This window comes from Haematobia irritans, chromosome 3 (assembly GCF_050003625.1).
Source record: "Haematobia irritans isolate KBUSLIRL chromosome 3, ASM5000362v1, whole genome shotgun sequence".
In the NCBI taxonomy this organism is placed as follows: domain Eukaryota; kingdom Metazoa; phylum Arthropoda; class Insecta; order Diptera; family Muscidae; genus Haematobia; species Haematobia irritans.
In genome coordinates this window covers 89,241,049-89,268,012 of record NC_134399.1, presented here as the reverse complement: position 1 = coordinate 89,268,012, position 26,964 = coordinate 89,241,049, and the positions used below count along the sequence as shown (strand labels likewise).

Sequence of the window (26,964 nt, the reverse complement as noted above, 5' to 3'; positions counted from 1 at the left end):
ACATGAAAAATTTTATTTTTTAAACTAGCGTAATTTGTCAACACGGGTAAAAAATATGTTTTTCATAAGTTCCGGTGTATAAACTATGTTCTGGTCTAACTTTTTTCCACTATATTATTAAATACAAAAATATAATAAAATAGCATAAAATGTTTGTGACATAATTTTTCATAAATATAATATTTGCGGATGTAAACATATAAAGGGTGGTTAAATTTTCAAGGTCCGATGTGGATTTTGAATAAAACACAAACTATTTAGGAAATTATTGTAATTTTATTTTATTATGATTTATTGGTATTACTCAAATATGTATGGAACAAAATATCGGCCAAATGGGCGCCGCGACCTCGGTGGCACACCTTCATCCGATGGTCCAAATTTTCGATGACGCTGAGGCATAATGGAGGTTCTATGCCGTTAATTTGCCGAATTATCTCATCCTTTAGCTCTTGAATTGTTGCTTCCTTATCGACGTACACCGTTTCTTTCAAATAACCCCAAAGAAAAAAGTCCAACGGTGTCAAATCACATGATCTTGGCGGCCAATTGACATCGCCATTACATGAGATAACACGGCCATTGAATTTGTTGCGCAAAAGAGCCATTATTTCGTTAGCTGTGTGGCAAGTGGTACCGTCCCGCTGAAACCACATATCGTCCACATCCATTTCTTCCAATTCGGTCCATAAAAAGTTCGTTATCATTTCACGATAGCGAACACCATTCACAGTAACTGCCTGACCGGCCTCATTTTGGAAAAAATACGGATGATGCCGCCAGCCCATAAACCGCACCAAACAGTCACTCTTAGTGGGTGCATTGGTTTTTCGACAATCACTCTTGGATTCTCATTCGCCCAAATGCGGCAATTCTGTTTATTGACGAATCCACTGATGTGAAAATGTGCCTCATCACTGAAGATGATTTTCTTCGAAAATTTATCATCCACTTTTGCCATTTCTTGGAACCATTGAACACGTTGTTGGATTGTGTATCTCTCCATGGTAAGTCTGAAATAGAGAAATGTCAAATAAAATTCGGAAAAAACTAGGCGTTTAAGTGTGGTTCAAATTCAAATTCAAATTGAGTTAGTCTGAAATAGAGAAATGTCAAATAAAATTTGGAAAAAACTAGGCGTTTAGGTGTGGTTCATATTCAACATCGGCCCTTACAATTTAACCACCCTTTAAATAAGCCATTATATCATTAAATGTACTACGGTACACTATGTGTACTTCGTACAGACAATCAGTCTAAATGCTCATCACTGATAATAAATGCATTTAAAAATAAAACGACTGAACGAAAACAACAAAACCAATTTTTCATTTTTTTTCATATATTAACATCTTTGAAAAACTCAACAAAATCACCCAATGTATCGGCATAATAATCAGGTTGGAATTCATAGGGTTGCTGGAGCATATCCTCTTTTGTGTGGGCACCACTTAAAACCAACAGCGACTGAAACCCATATTCTATGGCAAATTTCACATCAACAAACAGATTGTCACCGAAAAATAATCTTCGATTTCGTTCAACATTGGGAAATTCATTTACCAAAAATTCTCCCATAATTTCACCGGGTTTACCAACCACTATCATCTCCTTGCCACGACTACTGACAATAGAGTTTATAAAATGACCTGGCCCCAAAAGAATAAGATCTTCGGAAATTGGAGCACGGTCATCCAATTCATTGACAAACACCGCGCAATCCTTTTTCTCCATATACTGATGGACCACAGCCATTTCAAGCCATGTTGTTTGTAAATGAAAATCGAAGATGACCACTTTAGCATTTAGCGAAGGTGTAGTGGCTCGAGCAAGAGTTTGAAATGTTGTATCGAATGGAGGTGACTGTAATGATAATATTTAAATACAGTTATGATGACATGGCTTGAAATATAGAATAAACACAATTTCACATACATACCGCATTTATCGTTTTTAAACCCAAGCCTTGGAGAGATTTTTGAAATGTCTCAGAACTTAAACAGTAACAAATTTCACCAGGAAAGTTTGATTTCACATATTTTGCAATAGCTTTATAGGGTATCAAAAAATCTTCCTGTGTACAAGAAAGATGGGAAAAAGGTAGAGTTAGATAAAGCAAGGGGTTTCAAAAATGAGTTCACTCATATATAAGGCAATTCCATACTTTAACAATGTTTTTGCACCAAGTTTAGTCAAGTTATCCACATACTCCTGATCGGATCTCGCGTTATTTCCACTAGCAAATTTAAATTGTTTTCCGGCTGCTTTCAAAAGATTTATAGCATCGCCAACATTAGGAATTGGTCCGGAAAATCTCCAAAGGACACCTGAAAAGAAATTCATATTCAACATTTATCGATTAATGCCTGACCCAGTTCCAAAGAGGTTGTCCTTATGCTAATGGGTTTGGTATCGATTGCGACCTAGAGAAACTGAAAAATGCACTAACGATTCGTTTAAGACGGAATTATATTTTTGTTGTCTTCTTATACTTACCACCATAAGATATACTTTGTCATTCCGTTTATAACACATCGAAATATTGTTCTAAGACCCCATAATCACGCTAACTAAGTATATGGTCTCTAACAACTATGAAAAAATTGGTCCACATAGGTCCATAATTATATATAAACTGATCCCTAGATTTGACTTGCGGAGCGTCTAAGAGAAGCACATTTCATCCGATCCGGCTGAAATTTGGTACATGGTGTTAGTATATGGTCTCTAACCACCATGCAGGAATTGGTCCATATCGGTCCATAATTATATATAGCCCCCACACAAACCGATCCCCAGATTTGACCTCCGGAGCCCCTTGGAGTACAAAATTCATCCGATTCAGTTGAAATATGGTACGTGGTGTTAGTATATGATATTTAACAACATGCCCAAATTGGTTCATATCGGTCCATAATCATACATAGCCCTCATATAAACCGATCCCCAGATTTGGTTTTGGAGCCTCTTCGAGGAGCAAATTTCATTCGAGTCAGTTGAAAATTGGTACATTTTGCTAGTATATGGACGTTAACAACCGTGCCTAACTAGGTCCATATTGGTCTATAGTTATATATAGCCCTCAGATAAATCGATCCCCAATCACACAAAAATTGGTCCATATCAAGTTCAAAAGTGTATATAGATAGCCCCACATAAGCGACCCCATATTTCAATTCTGGCTCTCTAAGTACCGTACAAAAGTCCATATCGGTTCGCAATTATTTGTAGGCTTACCTATACATACCCAGCAAAAAAAGAGTCGCCAAAAAAGTAGTGAAAATCACCTGTTTGGTGCAAAGAAGTGATGCAAATTCAGTGCAACTGCTGTTGAAATGGTGGACATCTGTCCTATGACAAGCCCATGTTAAATTCATCGCTTCTGCGCCAATTTTGCACCACTTCCGGATCCAACTACTTTTTTGGCGACCCTTTTTTGCTTTTTTGTTGTTGATGAGATGAGAGTATAATAAGTTTTCCATTCGATTTGTAACACCCCGTATCAAGAACATACATTCTTGATCAGGGTGAAATTCTAAGATGATCTAACCATGATCGTTCACCCGAACTAAAGATGCGACTTGTTTAAAGTAAAGACAAGGAATTATCTAGCTTTCAGTTTAGGCTCTATAAAATTAAAATTAGGATATATCAAAATTGCATTCTTTTTTCGAGAAAGCTTTTCACGTAAAACTAAACGTCAGTTTAAAATTCCAAATAATAAAAGATATTCGCTTAATTATATAAGATCGGCTAATGCATTAAAATTTGAGTAACATTGGTTAAAAATAGAGGCCAAATTTGGGAAAAAGAGCGATACTTATATATAGGATCTAACAGGTTGGCTGATAAGTCCCCGGTGTGACACATAGATGGCGTCGCTAGTATTAAATGCATATTATTTTTATATAGTACCAACCTTCAAATGATTCGTGTCAAAATTTGACGTCTGTAAGTCAATTAGTTTGTGAGATAGAGCGTCTTTTGTGAAGCAACTTTTGTTATTGTGAAAAAAATGAAAAAAAAGGAATTTCGTGTTTTGATAAAATACTGTTTTCTGAAGGGAAAAAGTACGGTGAAAGCAAAAACTTGGCTTGATAATGAGTTTCCGGACTCTGCCCCAGGGAAATCAACAATAATTGATTTGTATGCAAAATTCAAGCGTGGTGAAATGAGCACGGAGGACGGTGAACGCAGTGGACGCCCGAAAGAGGTGGTTACCGACGAAAACATCAAAAAAAGCACAAAATGATTTTGAATGACCGTAAAATGAAGTTCATCGAGATAGCAGAGGCCTGAAAGATATCAAAGGAACGTGTTGGTCATATCATTCATCAATATTTGGATATGCGGAAGTTCTGTACAAAATGGGTGCCGCGCGAGCTCACATTTGACCAAAAACAACAACGTGTTGATGATTCTGAGCGGTGTTTGCAGCTGTTAACTCGTAATACACCCGAGTTTTTCCGTCGATATGTGACAATGGATGAAACATGGCTCCATCACTACACTTCTGAGTCCAATCGACAGTCGGCTGAGTGGACAGCCACCGGTGAACCGTCTCCGAATCGTGGAAAGACTCAAAAGTCCGTTGGCAAAGTAATGGCTTCTGTTTTTTGGGATGCGCATGGAATAATTTTTATCGATTATATTGAGAAGGGAAAAACCATCAACAGTGACTATTATATGGCGTTATTGGAGCGTTTGAAGGTCGAAATCTCGGCAAAACGGCCCCATATGAAGAAGAAAAATGTGTCGTTCCACCAAGACAACGCACCGTGCCACAAGTCATTGAGAACGATGGCAAAAATTCATGAATTGGGCGTCGGTTTGCTTCCCCACCCACCGTATTCTCCAGATCTGGCCCCTGCTACTTTTTCTTGTTCTCAGACCTCAAAAGGATGCTCACAGGGAAAAAATTTGGCTGCAATGAAGAGGTGATCGCCGAAACTGAGGCCTATTTTGAGGCAAAACCGAAGGAGTACTACCAAAATGATATCAAAAAATTGGAAGGTCGTTATTATCGTTGTTCCTCTTGAAGGGAACTATGTTGAATAATAAAAACGAATTTTGACAAAAAAAATGTGTTTTTCTTTGTTAGACCGGGGACTTATCAGCCAACCTGTTATATTTAAATATAAACGGATTTGGATGAAATATTGCACACACTGAAAAACAAGTATACTCGGTTCCAAAGATTTTGTCTTTACTTTAAAAAATTGGGTATTGATTCCGAGCCAAAAAAGCGGGGAATACAAGTAAGGATACTTTTAAGACACAATTCTCTTTTAAATTTAGGTTTTTTGTACTTGCTTCTAGGAAGCAAATTTTAATTTTTCGCTTTCTCAGCTTTTTTTCTCCATATGCTATCAAAGACCTTTAAAAACGAGTTAACGGCAACTTTATTTTCCAAATTAAGACTCGACTTCCAGTAGAAATTATGCTATGTTTCAAGTAAAAAACTTCTTTAAAATAAAGTTTTGAAAAACATGTCCTATATTTGAACGATTTTTTGCTTTGTAGTCAAGATGCAAAAAGACAACAAATTTAAAGACAATTTCATTAAATTTAAAGAATTTTTCTGAATTGTTAAAGTCAAGTTGACCTTAGACTATAAATTGTTTTTCTTTCGTGTTAAGATAGCCATTTTTAAGTCAAATCACTTAATTATAAGGACAATACGACTTCATTGAAAAGTTTATCGACTTTTGGACAAGGAAAATAACTTTATTTTAGAGAAATGCGTCCTCTATGCTAAGCAAAATTTGTATTCGTATTTTAGACATGAAATCTTTGACCTCACGACAATATTTTTTTCAGTGCACCTTTGTGCTTAATTTGACGATCGGTTAGTAGATAAGCGCAATACGACGCTATTTGTTGAAATCGGGCGATACATATATATGGGGCCTATATCTAAATGTGATCCAATTTTTTTTCCAAATTCAATAGTGTTGGTTCTTGTGCCAAAAAAAAAAAAAAAAAAACGCCATGTACCAAATTTCATGAAAATCGGAATGCTGCGAACAACTAATAAATGCATGGACAGACGGACACCAAGAACTAGATCAATTCAGGAGGTGATTCTGAGTCGATTGGTATATATTTTATAGGGTATAAAATCAATTTTTTCTGATAGGCACATTTTTCCAGATCAAAGTCAATATACCCTGACCCCTACTACATGGTTTAGGGTATAAAAACAACTTTAAGTTGACCCCCATATTCAATATCTCTGTTCATATTTTTACTTTTTAATCAAAAATATTCTTCTTTACTTTAAAGATAATTTAGCTTAGTGTGAAGACATTTAACTTTTCAAAGACTTGTGTCCTAAATATTACAACAAAAATTTTAAAGCAAAGTTTATTAACTTTATTTTAATTAAAAATTCTTCATTTTGAAAAAAATTGTCCTTAATGTTGCGTAAATATCCTAAAAATTATGTTACATATTAGGTCAATATATTTTTCAGTGTGGGGCAACGCTTTTAGCAGTAACAAAATCGGCATTAGATTATTTCTAGATTAACGATTCGTCTCTATTTGATTTTCAGTTTCACGAAAAAGCACCTAAAGTTGGTTTTCTTCCTCAACATACCTTCATTTCAAAGAAGTCGTATCCCAAATTTGCGGAACACTTCGTTAGAAAATATATTCCTTACCATTGATGCGATAACATAGTTTCTTATGAAATAACTTTGAATTCAATCAATAATTTTTCCCACAAGTAGCAACGCATCACAATCTGTTATAACAATGTCGAATGATTGTAGAAATTCAATTTTTTCGCTATATGTCAAGTCCAAAATATGTTTGGACTTCTTTCGAATGTTCTCACACCTGTCAGTCATTTTTAGTAAAAGTACTTCTTTGTCTTGCAAAATGTTAGCTTAAACTAATGGCTAGAAATAGTTCACAATACCTAAATGTTAATAACATGTCATCGATTTAGACAAAAGGCATATACATTCGCATTCATTTTTTAAACATTTTAATTAATTATAATTTATTTTATTTCGACTTTGCTTTCGTTGAAGTTCTGTCGCTATGAGGTTCGAAATTCAAACACTCTTCTATGTATTTTTTTTGGTTTTTTGGTAAACAAACAATTCATTTAAAATTTTAAATTAATTCTTATGTTTATAATTATTTTTGTTGGGCTGTTTTTGGTCCAGTTTTTAAAAGATGCAAATAACAAAAATTATTCCTAGATGTTTCGTCGGATTTTTTCCGACTTCATCAATAGAGTTTTATTGACAAATAATTTATATATATATATATATATATATATATATATATATATATATATATATATATATATATATATATATATATATATATATATATATATATATATATATATATATATATATATATATATATATATATATATATATATATATATATATATATATATATATATATATATATATATATATATATATATATTCTGGGTCGTAGTTAAATTCAGAGTCGATCTGAGCATGTCCGTCCGTCCGTCTGTTGAAATCACGCTAACTTCCGAAGCTATCGACTTGAAACTTGGCACAAGTAGTTGTTATTGATGTCGGTCGGATGGTATTGCAAATGGGCCATATCGGGCCACTTTCACGTATAGCCTCCATATAAACGGACCCCCAAATTTGTCTTGCCGATCCTCTAAGAGAAGCACGTTTCATCCCCCGATTTGGTTTGCGGAGTCTCTAAGAGAAGCAAATTTCATCCGATCCGGTTGAAATTTGGTACATGCTGTTAGTATACGGTCTTTAACAACCATGCAAAAATTGGTCCACATCGGTCCATAATTATATATAGCCCCCATATAAACCGATCCCCCGATTTGGATTGCGGAGCCTCTAAGAGAAGCAAATTTCATCCGATCCGGCTGAAATTTGGTACATGGTGTTGGTATATAGTCTCTAACAACCATGCAAAAATTGGACCATATCGGTCCATAATTATATATAGCGCCTATATAAACCGATCCCCAGATTTGGCTTGCGGAGCCTCTACACGCACAGAAAAACCATGTTTGGACATGGTTGCCGCATCCATTTAATGCTTATCTAGAGCATGTAATTGCCGCGAAAACCATGTATTTTGTCTTTGTAAAAATAGTTTTCGAGCGGAGAAAAATGTGTGGTGGCAATAAGCATTTGAATGGTTCTCAAATACCGCAAACATGTTCTATCATTTAAATGATAGAATTTGAGACCATTAAATGGTCGGGAAAATCATGTACCTGACCATTCAATATTTTTTACTTTTTTACAGGGAAAAAAGTATTTTTATAGGTTAAGTATAGATATGTCTAGAACCATTACATGGCCATAAAGACCATTTACATTTTTTTCGTGACCATTTCATTTTTTAACTTTTTTGCAGCGAAAAGAATTTTATAAAAACATTGAGCAGGTACACACGATTTTCATTTTGCGCGTCAGTCACGTGTTGATTGTTTCTTGGAATGGACGGAGAATACGGATTTACTGTGTTTTGTGTTAATTTATTTATTCATAAGTGGCACATGGTTTTATGTGAACACAAAAAAGGAAAGTGTAATTGAAAAATATACCTGTTTTTTGTTCTGAATTTTGCTATATGGATCATTTATTTTTATTTGCAGTTACATGATGTCTGCGTTTGTACATTTGATGGGCACACGATGTAAATATGGAATTATTACTTATTGTTGAAATTGAAATAAAAAAGTGTGTGTAAAAATATGTGATGTTTGCTTGCACGACATTATAAATGCAAACAAACAATGAATTAGTTTATAAATAAATAAAAACAAATAAATAAAGTTAATTTTGTGTTTTCTTTTCTCAAGTGGTGTCCTTTTTTCGACGATGAAAAAAGTTTTTTCATAAAGATCAAAACATTTTAGGTTGTGACCATGTTCTTTTAACTAGAAGAAAAACATTTTGAATGAATACCATAACATTTTAAATCGTGACCATTGTATTTTCATTCAAACAAAATTCTTTTTATCAATATAATAACATTTTAGATGAGGACAATTATATTTTTCTTGGAACCATGTTCACTGATCCAACATGGTTGCAGTTTAAAATGTTACATAGTCGCCGCAAAAATAGCTCCTATCATATTATTTTGCTCTTCGAATATGATTGTGACAATCATGTTTCTTCTCTGCGTGTAAGAGAAGCAAATTTCATCCGATCCGGCTGAAATTTGGTACACGGTGTTGGTATAAGTCTCTAACAACTATGCAAAAATTGGTCCATATCGGTCAATAATTATATATAGCCCCCATTTTGGCTTGCGGATTTGGCTTGCGGAGCCACTTGGAAGAACAAAATTCATCTGATTCAGTTGAAATTTAGTACGTGGTGTTAATATATGGCCTCAAACACCAATGCAAAAATTGGTCGACATCGGTCCATAAATATATATAGCACCCATATAAACCGATCCCCAGATTTGACTTCCGGTGCCTTTCGTAGAAGCAAAATTCATCCGATCTGGTTGAAATTTGGTACGTGGTGGTAGTGTATGTTATTTAACAACCATGCCATAAGTGGTCCATATCAGTCCATAACCATATATAGCCGCCATATAAACTGGTTTTGGAGCAACTTGGAGAAGCAAATTTCATCCGAGTCAGTTGAAATTTGGTAAATTGTGCTAGTATATGGCCGTTAACAACCATGCCTAACTAGGTCCATATCGGTCTATAGTTATATATTGCCCTCAGATAAATCGATCCCCAGTCACACAAAAATTGCTCCATATCAAGTTCATAATTGTATATAGCCCACATATAAGCGACCCCCACATTTCAATTCTGGCTCTCTACGTACCGTGCAAAAGTCCATATCGATTCGTAATTATTTGTAGACTTACCTATACATACCTTTTTTGCCTAATATATACCACTTATGGACTAACTAACAATTTAGAAAACGATGTTAAGAAGTTTTAAGATACCACAACCCAATTAATTCGATTGTGGATGACAGTCTTTCGTAGAAGTTTCTACACTGTTAGAAAAATATGTTTTTCATATGTTCCGATATAAACAAAATGTGTTTCGGGCACAATTTTGAAACACAATATATTTAAGTGCAAACATGTAATGTTCCTAAACTAACACTAAATGTTTGGGACATCTATGCTAATATGTTAGAATATATTATGTTTGGGGCATTAATGTTTCATAAAAATCATATGTGTGAATGCAAACATATATAAATTTACAAATTTCGACTAAACATACATATGTTGTGATATTTTATTCAAAGCGACAGAGAGAGTATAGAGAAAGAAATAGAGATGGAAACCGGGAGAGTTGACGAAAGATATCAACATAACACAGCGAAAGAATCAAAAGACAACAATTTCTGTGTTTCCGCTTGTATGTTGTTTCGGAAAACTGTTTTATGATCAGGCCAAAAATTTGATATGCTTAAGTCTAAATATTATTTAATTTGAATAAAGAGAATAGACATTCGGAACCGAGAGAATAGAGATTTGAAAAACAAACAGCAAATGTTTTCGCCTTGAGAGCAGCATTTTATGTATGTGTGGACATGTGTTTTGTTTATCATTTTGGCATTATGGGCACAATTTTTCGTTAAAAGAAATCAGGGGTCTTCATAAAAATAACGAAAGGGCACTATACTCTTTCTAGAGTTGGGACAGTAAAATAAAATAAGGAGGAAATAGTGAAAAATTACACAGTAAAATGTATAAAAACAAAGTTTAGTTCCTCCTTATTAATAAGTAGTCCACGCTTTTATATTTGACGGACACCTTCAAATATAAAAGCGGGCATTAAGTTCGAGTTTTTCAACTAAAACAATTAAAAAAAAATATTTTCTTTAAAATGAATTATTAAAGAAAAATAAAATGCATTTTAGAGCGATGGTGTTAAATGCTAGTAAAAAAACTGTTCACGCATAAATAAATTTATGTTTATATTATAAAATTATATATGTATGTTTATACTCGACTCCACGTTCTTCGTTTGTTAGAGTTTTTGAATTCCTTCCAACAGTTTTTGTTACAAAATTGTTATTTTTGCAATAAGAAAATAATATTTTATCCAAATATCAGTCAATTTTGTTTATATCAAGCACTGTTACTGACTATAAATCTTTAATAACCCACATTTCGAAGTTTCATTATAAAAATTTAATATTGTATAAATATAAATGTGTAAATTAAAACAAAGTGTTCGGTCGGAGTAGGGATTGAACCCACGACCCTTTGCATGCAAGGCAGACAGGCTAACCACTGCTCCACGTGGCAAACAAATGTATGTTTCTGTTAAATAATGTTATGTTTGCATAGGCTCGTGGGCGCTGCAAACTATGCTATATAAATGTAACTTATAACGATAATTATCTACTGGTGACTATAACAGCTACGTAGCCCAGTGGATAGTGTGTTGGTTTACAAACTGTATGGTCCTCGGTTCGATTCTCCGTGCAGGCGAAAGGTAAAATTTAAAAAATTTATAAAAGTGAATAATTTCTTCAACATTATTTGTATTACAGCAAAAGGTGACAAGAACTAAAAAATTTCGTGGAAGTGAAAATTATGCGAGGGAATGAGCACAATCTTCTTTGGGGAAAAATCTTCCAAGCATATACTATTTTTTGGGCTCAAAATGCTTCCAAACATATAATATGTTCACATAAAACAAACATATTAATGCTTCGGCAGTATCCAATAATATATGTGCTTCCAGCAAAATATGATTGGAACATATGTTAAAGAATCGATTTTTTTGAGGGTGTACGCAATCCATGGTGGAGGGTACATAAGATTCGGCCTGGCCGAACTTACGGCCGTACCTACTTGTTGTTCTTTATATTACAATTGTTCATTGAAACGTCCAAGATACGATGAAATAAATTTGTTTTATTTGCATGTTTTAAAAACTTGTCCAAATATAACCCAATAAAAAGAATTAAAAACATAAATATGACATTAATCATAAAAGAAAAATATTAACTGAATTCAATTTGAATAAAAAATTTTACTTTATTTCGACTTTGCTGTCACTTCACCATAAGATGGTGTGCACAAAACTTCTTGAGCCTTATGGAGTATGCGATGTAAATATATGGTCTCTATCTACCATCCATTTGTATCGGTTCGTAATTATATTTATATAAATCAATCAATAAGTGGTTTCTATACACCGAAAGAATTATCTTAGTTAATTTTATGAAAAATTCTTTATTAAATATTCTTTGAAATTACGAAAAAGTTTCATTGAAGTTATAAAATTTCGTTCGCAACATAAAATTGTCTTTGATAATGTGCTTGAGTGTATTCCTTTATTCAATATTTTAATGTATATATATGCTACTTCTCATTTGGCTGTATCACCCAAACTAAATAGCACCCATAACCGCCCAGCGGCGGAATCGAGAAGGACCTTACAAATTCAGGCATGTTAAATGCCTTAAATTGGAAGGAGTTGTGTTTATAAGACATGCATGTGTACTGATTTTACATTCATCGTAGGCATTCTAAAATCAGACCTGTAATTAAGCATTGCGTTTCATTTACTTTTTCATTTTATACACCCAGACATTCTCTTTGCCTTCTTTATAGAAGTTGTATAGCATGGGTGTTAAAATAATGTAGCGAGAGAGTTGTCTTGTGCTCTCGTTTAAAAGAGAGCTTTAAAATTGTTTACATCCCTATTCATTTATAATTAGAATGCATTTGTAATGCCTTTGGAAGTCAAGTGGTTATTTCATATTATGACAGAAAATATTCCCAGCGGCGGAACCGAGAAGGACCTTGCAAATTCAGGCATGTTAAATGCCTTAAATTGGAAGGAGTTGTGTTTATAAGGCATGCATGTGTACTGATTTTACATTCATCGGAAGCCTTCTAAAATCAGACCTGTATTTAAGCATTGCGTTTCATTTACTTTTTTCATTTTATGCACACGGACATTCTCTCTGCCTTCTTTATAGCAAGTTGTATGGCATGGGTGTTAAAATTATGTAGCAAGAGAGATGTCTTGTGCTCTCGTTTAAAAGAGAGCTTTAAAATTGTTTACATTCCTATTAATTTATAATTAGAATGTATTTGTAATGCCTTTGGAAGTCAAACGGTTATTTCATATTATGACAATCCCCGACTTACAAATAGAAATGAATAGACATGTAATTACATTGCTTTCCACTTCCAAAAATAAGCTATTAGGAATGCGTAGGATTTCGTGTATGTTAGAGGAATTGTATTTTAACATTTTCTACCCCCAAACAAAAACAAAAATGAAACATAGCAACATTTGAAATTTATAACTATTTATGTCAGAAAATATTTTCATTAATGCCATGTGGATAATAATTTAGCGTACGCCAGTACATGCTATTCGTTAGTTGAATTATTGATCTGGTAAAGTACGTACGTCTTCCAAATTATAAAGTGTTTCGCATTTGCGATAGTAACCTTAAGTATAATACTCTAACGGTAAGTCTTTAATTTTATTTTATTATTTTCATTTTTTAATGCATTTTAGTTCTTTCAGATCTTGACAATAAATTTACCGAAACGCAGAAAGAATATAGAGCCCAGACGAATAAAATATAGTGATATCTTGGGGAGTGACTTGACATTTTCTTTATGTTTTTATATATCTCTGAACGCTAATCTTTTGTAATGTTAAAAATAAATAAATTTGAAACAAAAGCATAAAAATTTAATACCGGATTATTTATTTATCATAAAGGCATTATTTTGGGAATGTGTATGGAAGGCCTTCCTAAACGAGAACCCGTTTAGCGCTACAACATGCCTACAATAGGAAGGACGTGAGAAGTAGTTATATTATCAGTAATTATGTAGGTGTTTTATATACACTCCTGTAAGCCTCCTTCTTTTTGGAGGGCTGGTGAAGGGTATTTTATGGAAGCTACAAATAAGGCCTTGCCCTCCAATCTCACCCTATGTTAAATGGAAAGGAAGGTGTAATGTCCTAAGCAGGCCTCTGTAATGCCTATACAGGCCTGGAAAAAGGCCTTCCAAGCACATGAACTACGCCGCTGGGCGTATTGGAAATTATTGTTGTTTCCTCAAAATATTCTATTTGTTTTAAATATATTCATTTTAGATTGATGGGAATACATAAAAATATTACTCGTATGTATCTAAATATTAATATCAATGAATATAAACATTCCCTTTAAGCATGTTGCCTACAGAAGGATTGTCAATTGAACTGGCAACGCGGATTGAACCACTGGTAACTTCGTATCCATCATATATAGATATACATAAAGTGAGATCCGGGCTACAAGAACATTAATTCAGATTTATTTCTGTTTAGGGAACTAAATACACAGAGAATACAGATTGATTGTGACAACAAAATTTATTGCCAACCTCCTTTTGGCAGTTACAGCCACTATCAGTTTGCAGTAGTGTCATCCGAATGATTCGGTCGACACAACTAATATTACATACTGTGTTGGTTAGGTCTGCCGACGACATCCGTTGTGGTTACCCTCATCATTCGGTTATGTTGCCCAACCTTAAGAATACTCATGACCGAATTAAACATCAATTCCTTCCAAGTTAAATATTTTATTTTATTTAAATGTGTGTATAGTGATACACATTATTCTAAACACAATGTATTTGATATCAAAAGATGAAAATTGCACTTGATGATTTTTTGCGATTAATATGATTGGCCAAAGTGGCAAAAATTCTTTGCTAAAAAAAAACCAAATAAACAAGTATATACGGCCGTAAGTTCGGCCAGGCCGAAGCTTATGTACCCTCCATCATGGATTGCGTAGAAACTTCTTCTAAACACTGCCACCCACAATCGAATTACTTAAGTTGCGGTAACGCTTGCCGATGGCAAGGTATCTTAAAACCTCCTAGCACCATCTTCTAAATTGTATGTAAGTCCATACGTGGTATATATTAAATCAAAAAAGATCGATCCAATACGTATATAATTCAGTTTGACAAAGTAGACATAACATTTTGACAAAATTTTCTACAGAAATACAATTTTAACAAAATTTTCTATAGAAATAAAATTTTCTATAGAAATAAAAATTTTCACAAAATTTTCTACAGAAAGAAAATTTTGACAAAAATGTCTACAGAAATAAAATTTTAACAAAATTTTCTATAGAAATAAACTTTTGACAAAATTTTCTATAGAAATAAAATCTTGGTAGATTATTTTTGGCTCGAGTGGCAACCATGATTATGAACCGAATAAAATTTGAACAAAATTTTCTATAGAAATAAAATTTTGACAATGATGAAAATTTTATTATGAACCGAATAAAATTTTAACAAAATTTTATCTAGAAATAAAATTTTGACAAAATTTTCTATAGAAATAAAATTTTGGTAGATTATTTTTGGCTCTAGTGGCAACCATGATTATGAACCAATATGGACCAATTTTTGTGTGATTGGACTAATTTTGGTATGGTTGTTAGCGACCATATACTAACACCACGTTCCTAATTTGAACCGGATCGGATGAATTTTGCTCCTCCAAGAGGCTCCGGAGGTCACATCTGAAGAACGTTTTATATGGGGGCTATATATAATTATGGACCGATATGGACCAATTTTTGCACGGTTGCTAGAGACCATATACCAATACCATATACCAAATTTCAGCCGGATCGGATGAAATTTGCTTCTCTTAGAGGCTCCGCAACCCAAATCTGGGGATCGGTTTATATGTGCGCTATATATAAGTATGGACCGATGTGGACCAATTTTTGCACGGTTGCTAGAGACCATAACCAATACCATGTACCAAATTTCAGCCGGATCGGATGCAATTTGCTTATCTTTGAGGCTTCGCAAACCAAATCTGGAGATCGGTTTATATGTGCGCCACAAGCCAAATCTGGGGATCGGTTTATGTGGGGGCTATGTATAATTATGGACCGATATGGACCAATTTTTGCATGGTTGTTAGAGACCATATACCAACACCATGTACCAAATTTCAGCCGGATCGGATGAAATATGCTTCTGTTAGAGGCTCCACAAGCCAAATCTGAGGGTCCCTTTATATGGGGGCTATACGTAAAAGTGGACCGATATGGCCCATTTTCAATACCATCCGACCCACATCGATAACAACTACTTGTGCCAAGTTTCAAGTCGATAGCTTGTTTCGTTCGGAAGTTAGCGTGATTTCAACAGACGGACGGACGGACGGACGGGCGGACGGACATGCTTAGATCGACTCAGAATTTCACCACGACCCAGAATATATATACTTTATGGGGTCTTAGAGCAATATTTCGATGTGTTACAAACGGAATGAAAAAGTTAATATACCCCCATCCTATGATGGAGGGTATAAAAATTGATTCATAAATTGATTCGTACAAATAAATACCACAAAAAATCGGCCGGGACGGGCCAAAAAGACTTGTACACTAAAAATAAATAAAAACAAGTAAGAAAAGTCTAAAGTCGGGCGGGGCCGACTATATTATACCCTGCACCACTTTGTACATCTAAATTTTCGATACCATATCACATCCGTCAAATATGTTGGGGGCTATATATAAAGGTTTGTCCCAAATACATACATTTAAATATCACTCGATCTGGACAGAATTTGATAGACTTTTAGAAAATCTATAGACTCAAAATTTAAGTTGGCTAATAAACCAGGGTGGAACACAATGTTAGTAAAAATGGATTGATATGGGAAACATTTAAATCTGAAGCAATTGTAAGGAAACTTCTCAAAAGTTTATTTATGATTTATTGCTCGAAATATATGTATTAGAAGTTTAGGAAAATTAGAGTCATTTTTACAACTTTTCGACTAAGTAGTGGCGATTTTACAAGGAAAATGTTGGTATTTTGACCATTTTTGTCGAAATCAGAAAAACATAAATATGGGAGCTATATCTAAATCTGAACCGATTTCAACCAAATTTCGCACGCATAGCTACAATGCTAATTCTACTCCCTGTATAAAATTTCAAGTAAATCGGAGTTAAAAATTAGCCTCTGTGGTCATATGAGTGTAAATCGGGCGAAAGCTATATATGGGAGATATATCTAAATCTGAACCGATTTCAACCAAATTTGGCATGCATAGCTACAATGCTAATTCTACTCCCTGTGCAAAATTTCAATTAAATCGGAGTAAAAGATTGGCCACTGTGGTCATATGGGTGTAAATCGGGCGAACGATATATATGGGAGCCATATCTAAATCTGAACCGATTTCAATAAAATTTGACACACTTGACTACACTACTAATTGTACTCCTAGTGCAAAATTTTACGCAAATTAGGGTAAAACTCTGGCTTCTTGTATCGTATTAGTCCATATCGGACGAAAGATATATATGGGAGCTATATCTAAATCTGAACCGATTTCAATAAAATTTATTACACTTGACTATAGTACTAATTGTTCTTCTTGTGCAAAATTTTAAGCAAATTAGGATAAAACTCTGGCTTCTGGGACCATATAAGTCCATATCGGGCGAAATATATATATGGGAGCTATATCTAAATCTGAAGCGATTTCTTCCAAAATCAATAGGGTTCTTTTCTGAGCCAAACACATACTTGTGCCAAATTTGAAGTCGATTGGACTAAAACTGCGACCTAGACTTTGATTACAAAAATGTGTTCACGGACAGTCGGGCATGGCTATATTGACTCAGGAGCCCACCCTGAGCATTTTTGCCAAAGACACCATGTGCCTATCTCGTCTCCTTCTGGGTGTTGCAAACATAACTTATAATACCCTGTTCCACAGTGTGGCGCATTTTTAATATTTTGTATGATAGCTCTTAGTGTTTTCTACTGTTTTGAGTCTCTTTGGCATTGAGTGGGTTAGGGTTTTCTTCAAATCTACGGGAATTGAGCTCCATATAGTCATAAGGACGTTTTTGAGAGTTTCTTTTCTTAAAATGTTAAAGTTCTTCAGCTTTATTTTCATATATGTCCACAGGTTTCAAGTAGATTTATTTCCGGGCTCTTCGAAGGGTGAGGTAATACTTTTTTAGTTGTGTGTAGCATGCATTCTTTAACAATATGGGACGAATGCTTGGGGTTACAAATCCATCTTCTAGACCCATTTTTTGGGCAGATTCGACACCCAGGATTTGTTCGCGGATCTCTTGGACGAACAAATTTCATCCAATCCGGTTAAAATTTGTTATATGATGTTAGTATATGTTCCTTCATAACCAAAAATTGTTGTGTATCGGTAAAAAATTGGTGTATATCGGTCAATAATTTATATAGCCCCCAAATAGACTGATCCCCACATTTGACCTCCGGAACCTCTTGGAGGAGTACATTTCATTCATTCTATGATAAGCAAAAAACGCATTCGTATTTTAATGATATTCTTGGACTCACGACAATATTTTCTTAGTGTTATAAATAAAGTACAATTTTACTAGTATTGAACTTCCCACAAAATATTTCGGAATTTCTTAAAATTTGTAAATTTGACCAAAAAATTTTCCATCTTGACAGGAAACAAGAGACAATTTTGCAATTTGTATTTTTTGAATAAAAATTTTGCTGAATAATGTGAAACACACACGCGGAGAAAATGCATGAAAAATAATATGTTAGACTTAGAATTTAATTAGCATGATAAAGGCAATATATTGAATGAAACTTGAATTAATGAAAATGTAATATCTAAGCCATTTTATTTTCTCATAAAACTATTTTTTTTTATTTCTCTATTTTAATGTTCCCTTAAGTTATCGAAAAATTTCACAAAATCACCCAAACCATTAGCATAATAATCGGGTTGACACTCTGGCGGTAGCAATATCATATCCTCCATACTATTGGCTCCACTCAGAACAAATAAAGTTTGAAATCCTTGATTGATTCCAAATTTTATATCTGCCACAAGATTACCACCCACAAATATTCCACGCTTACGATCCACAATTCGAAATTCGTCCACCATATATTCGGCAATTAAATTACTTGGTTTACCGAACACTTTCAAAACATTTCCAGTTATCTCACATAGAGATTGTAAAAATGGACCAGGTCCTACCATAGTTAAACGATCTGATATTGGGAAACGGTCATCTACAGCATTGATACATACAACACAATTGTCTTTACACAGGTATTGGTGAATTAAGGCAAATTCAGGCAATGTCATATTGACGTGAATACTAACGGCGATGACTTTTGCATCGTCAATTGGTGTTACGGCTGCATTAAGTTCGTAAGGGGTTAAATTGAAGCCGGGTGTCTGTAAATTTAAACAATTAACAATTAGTAATATTATATTAATTAGCAATTAAATTTTAAAGTTTATGTACGGTATCGTATGTATCAGAGAACGGCTGCGATCTACCGCAACCGACCAGTGTATTTAGTAAACACCAACATTTGCAATCTTAAAACATCAATTGGTAAAAAAATTTTCAACCACCAATATCCAATGCAACCGTCGACTGTCGATGTTTGTTAGTATGAGTGTTGGTCTCTCGAAAACACCGTAGTAAAGCAATCACACAAATTGGTTACCCATATCTCAGCAGTTTGGTATTCTCTTATTTGGCACTCTCTCAATTCTCTTGAGCTAATACCAACTGCCAGTAATTGTTGTTGTTGAGTGCAATCACACTTAAGTGCCAACCTCGTTTTTAGTTTACCGAGCGTTGTTACGATGTCGATTGGTTTAAGATTGCAAGACACTGCATATGAACATTGTTATTGGTGTTTTTATTCTCGCATTTGTATCAATGTAAAAAATCGCATTGTAATTGGTGTCTTACTCACTGCCACCGACATTTTGTGGGTAAGATTGCAATACGAAAAAAAGGCACCGGTTGCAGTTCTCTGGTATGTATCTTTCCATGTTTTGATTTAGACCAATACACTTACAAAAATTAAACCTATATTTCACTAAAGCCGCTTTAATTATATTTTAGTTCATGGAATTATTACTTCTTAAGAAAGTTTCCATGGCTTTAATAATTTCTTGCCAACGTTAGCTAAATTAACTGAAACAGAGGAAAAAATTATACACAAATGAAGAATAATGGGTGGGAAACTGTTCTACAGTGTGGCGCAGGGTATAATGATCGTAATTTGAAATATTGGTCTTTCGTGCCATATAAAAATTTAAAAATTTTAAGAAATTCTTCACTATTTTATGGGAGCCACGAATTGTGAATAATTTTCCCCTTTTTATACCCTCCACCATAGGATGGGGGGTATATTAACTTTGTCATTTCGTTTGTAACACATCGAAATATTGCTCTAAGACCCCATAAAGTATATATATTCTGCGTCGTGGTGAAATTCTGAGTCGATCTGAGCATGTCCGTCCGTCCGTCCGTCTGTTGAAATCACGCTAACTTCCGAACGAAACAAGCTATCGACTTGAAACTTTGCACAAGTAGTTGTTATTGATGTAGGTCGGTATGGTATTGCAAATGGGCCATATCGGTCCACTTTTACGTATAGCCCCCATATAAACGAACCCCCATATTTGGCATGCGAATGCTCTAAGAGAAGCAAATTTCATCCGATCCGGCTGAAACTTGGTACATGGTGTTAGTATATGGTCTCGAACAACCATGCAAAAACTGGTCCACTTCGGTCCACTTTTACGTATAGCCCCCATATAAACGGACCCCCAAATTTGGGTTGCGAATCCTCTAAGAGAAGCAAATTTCATCCGATCCGGCTGAAATTTGGTACATGGTGTTAGTATATGGTCTCTAACAACCATGCAAAAATTGGTCCACATCGGCCCATAACTATATATAGCCCCCATATAAACTGATCCCCCGATTTGGCTTGCGGAGCCAAGAAGCAAATTTCATCCGATCCGGCTGAAATTTGGTACATGGTGTTAATATATGGTCTCTAATGATCATGCAAAAATTGGTCCACATCGGTCCCTAATTATATATAGCCCCCATATAAACCGATCACCAGATTTGACCTCCGGAGCCTCATGGAAGACCAAATTTCATCTGATTCAGTTGAAATTTGGTACGTGGTGTTAATATATGGCCTCAAACACCCTTGCAAAAATTGGTCGAAATCGGTTCATAATTATATATAGGCCCTATATAAACCGATCCCCTGATTTGACCTCCGGAGCCTCTTGGAAGAGCAAAATTCATCCGATTCGATTGAAATTTGGTACCTGAAGTTAGTATATGGTATCCAACAACAATGCAGGAATTGGTTCATAGTAGTCCATATTCATATATAGCCCCCATATAAACCGATCCCCAGATTTGGTTTTGGAGCCTCTTGGAGGAGCAAATTTTATGCGAGTCAGTTGAAATTTGGTACATTGTGCTAGTATATGACCGTTAACAACCATGCCTAACTAGGTCCATATCGGTCTATAGTTATATATAGCCATCAGATAAATCGATCCCCCCCATATAAGCGACCCCCATATTTCAATTCTGGCTCTCTACGTATTGTCTTATACATACCACGTATGGACTAACTCACAATTTAGAAAACGATGTTAAGCAGTTTTAAGATACCACAACCCAAGTAATTCGATTGTCGATGACAGTCTTTCGTAGAAGTTTCTACGCAATCCATGGTGGAGGGTACATAAGATTCGGCCTGGCCGAACTTACGGCCGTATATACTTGTTTCAGTTCATTTAACTAACGTAGGGGGAAAAATTGGGAAAAATTCAAGGAAGCTTTCTCAAATCATAATTATTCGGTTAACTACAATAGAATTAAATTTGCTTTGCGGAATAGAGGATTCACTTTTTTGTTGAAATGTATAAATCAATATCCAGATTTGGCTCACACCTGACCAATAAGGTGATTTTCTTGAACGCTTAAAGAGAATTTAAGATTTGTTCTAGAAATTATGTCGCAAATTAACCTAAAAACTATATAGGTTCGTGTTAAATCTAAATTTCTTAAGGTGTATCACTTACTATATTTTTAACAGTGATACCACATTCGCTTAAAGATTGGGAAAAAATCCGAGTTCCAATGCAGTAGCATATCTCATTGGGATACTTCAATTTAAAGTGTCTTGCAAATGCCTTAAACGGCAATATAAAATCATTCTGTTTAATAAAAAATATATTTTTTTAATACAAAAATAAAATTGAATATATAACTCAATTCAATACCTTCATTATATTTCTAGCACCAATACCGCTCGCCTTTTTGACGTAGTCATCATTAGATCTCATACCATCATTGTTCGTGACAAACTTAAAAGATTTGCCTTTCTGTTTAAGGAGATTTATTGCTTCGCCAGTATTCGAAATAGGCTGAGCTACGTTCCATATAACACCTAGAAATAGAAGAGCATATAAATAATGGAAAAAGTGAAGTTGGAAATTTTTCAATGGATGTTCATGAAACAACGAATAATCGTTCATAAAGCAAACAGAGAAGACATTGATCGGAACTGATATAAACCAGTATGCCCAGTTGATATGATACTGATAGATATATCAGTAAAGCAGCTGAGGTGATACTCATCAAAATAGTTCCAATTAAAAAGGTGATTTTAACCTTTAACTGTCCACGCGGTAGTAAAATTTTCGCACACTCGTTTACGCGTATTGTAAACAAGACGTGTAAAATAAAGTGCATGTCAATTATTGAAAGTACATATTTATAATATTTCGAAATATTGTTTTATTTTCTTTAGATACAATGTGTTATAATCAACAACTGTAATAATGATACAAAAAACAAAAACGAACACCAGTTAAAGGTTAATTGAAGACTTACGGCCATTTTCATGTGGCTGCGTTAGTCTTTAACTGTCATTTAACAGAAATTAAATTTACAATCCTACACTGAAAAAACAGTGAACCCACCAGGAAGAAAAATTTCGGTTAATTTTAGAAAATTGTGAATATTTTTAGAAAATTTTAACTAAACAGTATAACAAACGCTGGCATCACGCCGATGTCATAAAAATAAGTATATATTTTTCGACAAATTCAAGCAAATTTATTAGACATAATTAAGTTTTTTTCATTTGTTAAAGAAAATGTTGTAGTTTCAAGGAAAACATTGGAGTTCAAAATTGCAAGAATGTCTTTAGTGACATACGAAGTTCATGATGAACGCATTTGTAGTATAATTTACAAATTTAAAGAAATATTGAACTATTTGTGGAAGACACGAATTTAGTTAATCTTTATCCTTCATTTGTTTATATTTTTTTCCTCGGTTTTAGTTAATTTAACTAACGTATACAAAAAATTATTAGAGTAGAGCAAATTTTCTCCAAACATAATAATTTCATGAACTAAAATAAAGTTAAATTGGCTTTAAGGAAATAGAGAGTTCACTTTTTTTGAGTGTATGTAACTTCACCGATTCTTATGTACCCTCCACCATGGATTGCTAGTACTTATGGGGAATATTTTAGACAAAGAAGGCAGATTAAATATCTACATAATTCAGTTCTTGACCGGTACATATTGGGGAGTCTATAAATACACTGAAAAAAATATTGTCGTGAGGTCAAAGATTTAATGTCTTTAAAATACGAATACAAATTTTGCTTAGCATAGAAGACGCATTTCTCTAAAATAAAGTTTTTTTCCTTGTCCAAAAGTCGATAAACTTTTCAATGAAGTCGTATTGTCCTTATAATTAAGTGATTTGACTTAAAAATTGGTATCTTAACATGAAAGAAAAAATTTATAGGCTAAGGTCAACTTGACTTTAATAATTCAGAAAAAATCTTTAAATTTAATGAAATTGTCTTTAAATTTGTTGTCTTTTTGCATCTTGACTACAAAGCAAAAAATCGTTCAAATATAGGACATGTTTTTCAAAACTTTATTTTAAAGAAGTTTTTACTTGAAACATAGCATAATTTCTACTGGAAGTCGAGTCCTAATTTGGAAAATAAAGTTGCCGTTAACTCGTTTTTAAAGGACTTTGATAGCATATGAAGAAAAAAAGCTGAGAAAGTGAAAAATTAAAATTTGCTTCCTAGAAGCAAGTACACAAAACCTAAATTTAAAAGAGAATTGTGTCTTAAAAGTATCCTTACTTGTATTCTCCGCTTCTTTGGCTCGGAATCAATACCAAATTCTTTAAAGTAAAGACAAAATCTTTGGAACCGAGTATGCTTTTTTTTTTCAGTGTAATTACGAAGCGATATGAACCAATTTATATATGGGGATTATATATAATTATGGACCGATATCCCCCAATGGTTGTTGAAGTATATATTCTAACACAACCAAATCGGATGGAATTCCTCCAAGAGACTCCGAAAGCCAAATCTGGGTATCGGTTGATATGGGGGCTATATATAAATATGGACCTGTATTAAACAATTTATGCATGCTTGTTAGAGGCCATATACTAACTCAACGTAAAAAATTGTAATCGAATTGGATGAAATTTGCTCCTCCAACAGGCTCTTAAGGTCAAATCTGGGGATCGGTTGATATGGGTACTATATATAATTATTTATGGACCGATATGGACCAATTTCTGCATGGTTGTTGAAGTCTATATTCTAACACAACGTACAAAATTTCAACCGAATCGCATGAAATTTGCTCCTCCAAGAGACTCCGAAAGCCAAATCTGGGAATCGGTTTATAAGGGGTCTATGTATAATTATAGACCAATACGGACCAATTTTTGCACGTTTGGTAGAACCCATATACTAACGCACCATACCAAATTTCAACCTGATTGGATTAAATTTGCTCCTCGAAGAGGCTACCGAATTCAAATCTGGGGATCGTTATATATGGGGTATATATATAATTATGGACCGAAATGGATCAATTTTTGCATGGTTGTTAGATACCACATTTCAACCGGATCGGACTAAATTTGCTCCTCTAATAGGATCCTTAGGCAAATCCGATGATCGGTATATAAGGGGCTATGTATAGTTATGCACCGATATGGAGCAATTTTACATGGGTGTTAGAGGCCATAACTTACACCATGTACCAAATTTCAACAGGATCGGATGAAATTTTTTTAACCTTTTTTAAGTTAAAAGGCTCCGCAAGCCAATTCTGGGTGTACACAGAAAATAATTTCACGAAAAATTTTCCAATTAAAATTTTAATTGAGTTTTAAAAAATATTCAATTAAAAATGTAATTGAATAAACAAATTTTTTAATTGAAACAAAAATCAATCACGAAAATTAATAGGATCAATTAATTTTTTAATTGAATCAATTAATTTTTTAATTGAATCAATTAATTTTTTAATTGACCTTCAAATAATTTTTTTAATTGATACTATCATTTCTGTGATTGAGGACATTTCAATTAAAAATTAATTGGATCAATTAATTTCGTGATTGAATCAGAACAAAAAATTTTTGTGTTTTGGGTTAAAATGTGGGCTTACCTAAAAGTGGTCCGATATTGCCCATTCGCAATATCATCCGTCGATAGCTTGTTTCGTTCGGAATTTAGCGTGATTTCAACTGACGGACGGGCGGACATTTAATAAAATAAAAAATATTCGTCATCAAATAATTGAAAACTTTGCTCGGATATAATTAGTAGAAAAAAACGAAATGTTTAAAAAATTTCATAGAATTTCGAGAGGGTACAGTTAGGATGTGTGATATTGCATAAAACTACATTACATTTGTTCCACAAATATTGTCAATGTAAAACCATTCACGTTTCAGAAAATAACTGCTATTAATTGATTCGACTTTTCTTTTAGAATAAAACCGTTTTTATTTACGACAAACATAAAAACTTTCTAATAAACCTATTTTTTGTGACAGAAATTTGAATTTCTCGAGACACAAAAAAACTGTAATAAAATAACAAGGTTCGCTACCCGTTTTCCAAATGTTTTAGTTGCTTGTCATGTGTGCCAAGTTTGAGGAATGTCGCACTTAAATTGCAGAATACTCAAACTTATTATACCACAGTAGACGAGAAGTGTATAAAAATACTAACCATCACAATCTGACAAAATTATATCGAACGAATCTAAGAACTTTTGCTTTTCTTCCATTGTCAAATCAAGAATATGCTTAGATCGTTTGCGATTCTTTATTATATTTGACATTTTCATAAACCAAGATGCCTCACAAAGTTTCACAACCTTAAAGATAACGTTTAAACAATTAACTGAACTACTGCAATCAGTCCAGAACTCCTTAAATAACATACGTTCTTTTCTCACCAACCATTAAAATTAGAGTATTTTCTTATCAGGTTTTTATTTACAAGCCTTTATTATCCACAAAAAACAGCAAATGCATTTCGTACTAAATTTGAAAATGCACTGAAACAAACTATAATTTCGAACACCAGGATTTAATTTTTTAGGATTCATTTATTTTCTAAAAAAAAACTTCTTTGGAGGTTTCACCACAACTACTTTGGGTATAAAACATTTTTTACTTGTTTTTTTTTATGGAATCGCATAACGTCTCTAAAGCGTTTCCAAATTCGAATTTGCGGATTTGTTATAGGGGATTGTATTAAAATATGAACCTTTATCGCCTACTAAATCTAAATGCGATCGGACGAAAATTGTAAATGGGTATCTTAAATTTACTTCTACATTCATTGTAAAACCCAGCAAAAAATCGTAGCCAAAAAAATAGTGAAAATAAACTTTTTGGATCCGGAAGTGGATGAGAATTCAGTGTTTTGGATGTGAATTGGAAAAATATGTGATATTTTGACATATAAATAAATTTTATTTTTTTTTTTTTATTTTTAATGCATTCTAATGCTTGTAATTTGTATCATTTTATTAGTTCTTTATCTGTTTTTAACCTATTTTAAATAAAAAAATTTAAATTTCCCATCGAAAATATGAAAAAAGCGAATTATAAAAAATTGACTCAAATGAACTTCCTGTGCAGTTAAAATAAAGAACATCTTGGGGAGAACATTTTTGGATGTGCTTTTATAGTTGTACCTTTAGAAGAAATTCCAAATTGTTTTGCTGGGTACAGAAAGGAAAGTGGTGAGGGTT

The 26,964-nt window shown here is 33.7% G+C and overlaps 1 protein-coding gene across 1 annotated transcript; it reads right to left on the bottom strand.

Annotated features, from left to right (window-relative positions):
• Positions 1-1,324: 1,324 nt before the first annotated feature.
• Positions 1,325-26,093, bottom strand: LOC142231051 (uncharacterized). Its single transcript, XM_075301670.1, has 6 exons — positions 25,932-26,093; positions 22,135-22,301; positions 21,934-22,068; positions 18,727-19,251; positions 1,940-2,074; positions 1,325-1,863 (listed from the first exon to the last, which is right to left on the bottom strand). Exons 1-6 carry the CDS (start codon positions 26,047-26,049, stop codon positions 1,339-1,341), a joined length of 1,605 nt encoding a protein of 534 aa, XP_075157785.1. The 5' UTR covers positions 26,050-26,093; the 3' UTR covers positions 1,325-1,338.
• Positions 26,094-26,964: the final 871 nt, after the last annotated feature.